This window comes from Megalobrama amblycephala, linkage group LG15 (genome assembly GCF_018812025.1).
Source record: "Megalobrama amblycephala isolate DHTTF-2021 linkage group LG15, ASM1881202v1, whole genome shotgun sequence".
Taxonomy (NCBI): Eukaryota; Metazoa; Chordata; class Actinopteri; order Cypriniformes; family Xenocyprididae; genus Megalobrama; species Megalobrama amblycephala.
The window spans coordinates 26773319-26777159 of record NC_063058.1 but is presented as its reverse complement, the minus strand read 5'-3'; the positions used below and the strand labels follow the sequence as shown (position 1 = coordinate 26777159).

The 3841-nt window shown below is 39.9% G+C and overlaps 1 protein-coding gene across 1 annotated transcript; it reads left to right on the top strand.

The window, feature by feature from the left end:
* The first annotated feature begins 252 nt into the window (after positions 1–252).
* Positions 253–3265, top strand: LOC125247908 (sialic acid synthase-like). The gene is made up of 6 exons (XM_048159455.1): positions 253–472; positions 1126–1341; positions 1478–1577; positions 2023–2177; positions 2291–2557; positions 2644–3265. The coding sequence occupies exons 1-6, from the start codon at positions 323–325 to the stop codon at positions 2830–2832; spliced, it is 1077 nt and encodes a 358-aa protein (XP_048015412.1). The 5' UTR covers positions 253–322; the 3' UTR covers positions 2833–3265.
* The last annotated feature ends 576 nt before the right edge of the window (positions 3266–3841 follow it).

Below are 3841 nucleotides of genomic sequence, written 5' to 3'. Positions count from 1 at the left end.
TTAAGCCGTGCCGAACCATAGTAAATAAGTTGAATCAACCTTAATAAATTAAGTTGACCCAACGTAAGTACATTCAATTGGAATAACAGAATTGCATAATGCTGAAATAAAGCAACTTAATCATGTGGAAATCCTTTCCATGATTTTTTTTATGTTTGTTCAAAGAGTTATTTTTTTGAGTGTATGTGGGTGTGTGCGTGGAGGTTGGCAAAGGTTAGGGTGGAGCACTTGTCACTCTTTAAATGATAGCGTGCCCTTCTTCCCAGCCCCTTTGCTTGATGAGAGCACACCTGATCACATCTCCAGCCTCTTAATCAAAAAAATGATAAAATCTGATAAAATGTCTGCTGAGTTTGAACTTTGTCCAGGAAGAAAAATCGGGGGCTCCAACCCCTGTTTTATCATCGCTGAGATTGGACAGAACCATCAAGGAGACATAGAAATCGCCAAAAAAATGATCCGAATGGCCAAGGTAAAGTACTGCTTTATCAGATGTGAAGTCTGATACAATGTTGATGCCGGTTCTTTTCATATTTTGAAACAACAGGGGAGGGGGGAGCAATGAGATATATAGATGTCAATGTTAGCACGACCAGGGGAACGCCAAAACCACAATTTTCATATAAAAAAATTACAATTAAAAGACTAATTTAAGTGAGAAATTATTAATATCAATGATTTTACCTGTATTTTCTACTTAACAGAAGAAATGACATGGAAACAGGATACAGAAACAGGGCTGTTCACACAGAATGTGTTTTTCCATTTCACTGAGCTACTTTCCATTGTTTTTCAACGTAAACATGTGCATCATTTTTAAAAACTCATCTCAAGACCTTGAATTTTTTCCCCATTTGACTAACATTTGTCTCATGTTTTTAACCACAAGAACGTGTTTCTGTCTATCCCACCTGTTTAGTAACCATGGTAAAAACTTTCGCAAATCTTAAGTCAATAATTAAAGAGGAAGTTTCTTTAAAACAGCTCCTGAGCTATAACTCACAGATTATATCACATCAAATTAACTTAGATTTCTTATATGGTGAAACTAATTTTTCATTAAAAAAAAAATGCTGATTGTTGTCAACTAAATCCACTTCTACTTCCACATTTATCTCCATTCAGGACTGTGGAGCTGACTGTGCCAAGTTTCAAAAGAGCGAGATCGAACACAGATTCACCAAGCAGGCTCTGGAGCGTCCCTATACGTCCCCTCACGCCTGGGGCCCGACCTACGGGGCTCATAAGCACCATCTGGAGTTCAGTCACCAGCAGTACAGAGAGCTGCAACAGTACGCCAGTGAAGTTGGCATTTTCTTTACTGCATCAGGGATGGACGAGGTGAACAAATGAAAGAGGGTCCCAATGTTTTTTATATATAGCAAGAGAATATATGCATGTTAACATGCAAATATCCCTTAGAGACCCCATAGTTTGAAATGCATCTCATAACTTTTCCTCTCCCTACCTCAATCAGATGGCTGTAGAATTTCTTCATGAAATCAATGTGCCGTTTTTCAAAGTTGCCTCAGCTGACACCAACAATATCCCTTACCTGGAGAAAACCGCCAAAAAAGGTAAAACCCATTTCAAATAATCAGAAGCTGTTCCAACAAATTTAAGAGAGTTGTTGCTGAAAACTTTTTCTCCTTTGACGAAGGTCTTGATCTTCACTCCCAAGGTCACATTGTTCCTCTATTTATATAACATTTCAGACACTATCCACAGAGACTCACAAATGAGAACTGAATCTGAGTAGCTTCTCTTGTGCATTTGAAATCAGTTATTCTGGAGCACCTGGGCAATTACATATTGACAGTGCTGATTGGCCAGAGAGCAGAGCGAATGAAACCTAGAAATCCTGGTGTGGATTTTCTGGAATTTCATGTTGGGCTGGATTTAAGTCTGCAGAGAAATCGACATGTGTGAACATATCTTAATGTGTTAATGACTGAAACAATTACTTTATGTTCTCCCAGAAGCAGCCATATCTTGAAGCTGAAGTTTTGACTATTTTTATAGGTCGTCCCATGGTGATTTCTGGTGGAATGCAGTCTATGGAGACCATGCGCTGTGTTTACCAAACCGTCAAGAAACACAATGCCAATTTCACGTTCCTGCAGTGCACCAGCGCTTATCCACTGCCACTAGAGCACGTCAACCTCAGCCTGATCCCTGTAAGACATAAATAGCTTTAATCTCATCTTCATAATGTTCATAAATTACTGAAGAAATTTTTTTTAGTAGAAGCAGAGTAGTTTGAAGTCTTTCTTTCCCTTTTCCTATGCAGGAGTTCCAGAAGGAGTTTCCGGACATTCCCATAGGCTACTCTGGACATGAGACGGGCATCCATGTGTCTGTGGCTGCTGTGGCACTTGGGGCAAAGGTCCTGGAGCGTCATGTGACCCTGGATAAGAGCTGGAAAGGCAGTGACCATTCAGCATCACTGGAGCCGGCGGAGCTGGCGGAGCTGGTGAAAGCCATCAGGACGGTTGAGATGGCAATGGGCTCGCCAATCAAACAGATGCTGCCCTGTGAGGCTTCCTGTCACAGCAAGGTCAGATATAACGGTCGTTCTGGCAGACTTTAAAATCAAAAAATGATCAAAAGGCATTAAATTAATGTTTATGTTCTTTCTTTTAGTTGGGGAAGTCAGTGGTGGCCCGGAAACCATTGCAGAAGGGTCAGACATTAACTCTCGACATGCTGACAGTAAAAGTGGCCGAACCGCACGGCATGAGACCAGAGAACATCTTCAAACTGGTTGGCAAGAAAATCACTGTGGACCTGGAGAAAGATGCCACCATTACTGATGCCATAATACAAGACTGATGATCAGACACTCCAAAATATAGGGCAATGAAGGGGTCATATACTTTTATAAAATCAAAAATATAATGTCTTGAATTAATTTTGCATATGCCTAATGTCTTGATATCAATGTTGTAACTCGCAGACTATAATTTTCTTTTAAATTGTGGTGAATGAACACTTTGTCCATTAAAATATCTTTCTCTCAATTAATTTCAAATCGACTCTGGGTCTTTGTTCATATTGGTCTCTCTATTAGACCAAGCTGTGTTCCCCAACAGCAAGATGTTTTGGCTCAGAATCAATTCAAACCACAGAGAACAACGAAATGTGGAATTATTATTTAATGTGTAAATGCAAGTTTATTGTGTATTACAGCAATGGCAACACTTCACTAAGACACAAATGTTACTTTAGATTTGTTTTAAACACAATAAATATTGTCAAAGTTTGATTGAGTGTGTGGTTATTTGGAACAGACAGCACCAAAGTTCTCGTATGTAGAAAGTATGCTGGTTTTTGCAAAATGGCTCGGTCTACTACCTCCATGAAGTTGGCAAGCTCATAAAATGAAATAGGGTAGGGTTGGGGAAAATGCCCCCCTAAAGGCCTGTGTAATTTTTTAACACATTAAATTTAAATGTGTACAGATGTGAACTCATAGTTTTAGTGACAATGACATAAATGAAAAAATGTCCACAGTTTTCATGTTATTAGATTTATAACAAAAATTAAATTTTGTATAAAATGTATAAAATTGGCTTTATACATGTTATATAAAATGTATAAAGCAAATTGCTTTATACATTGGCAGAGGCGGGCATGGCAGAAACAGGCCTGGGCCTTGGAGCATGGCAGAGACGGGCCTGGGCATTGGGCATGGGCAGACTTTGCAGGCAGCTCAGGCAGGGGACCACGGCGGTGCAGGCAGTTCAGGGTGCCAGGGCGGCGCAGCCTCTCTGGCCATAGCAAGGTACCTGGTCACTGATTTGCTACCAGTTACAATACCTACCCTATGTCTATTGTGATA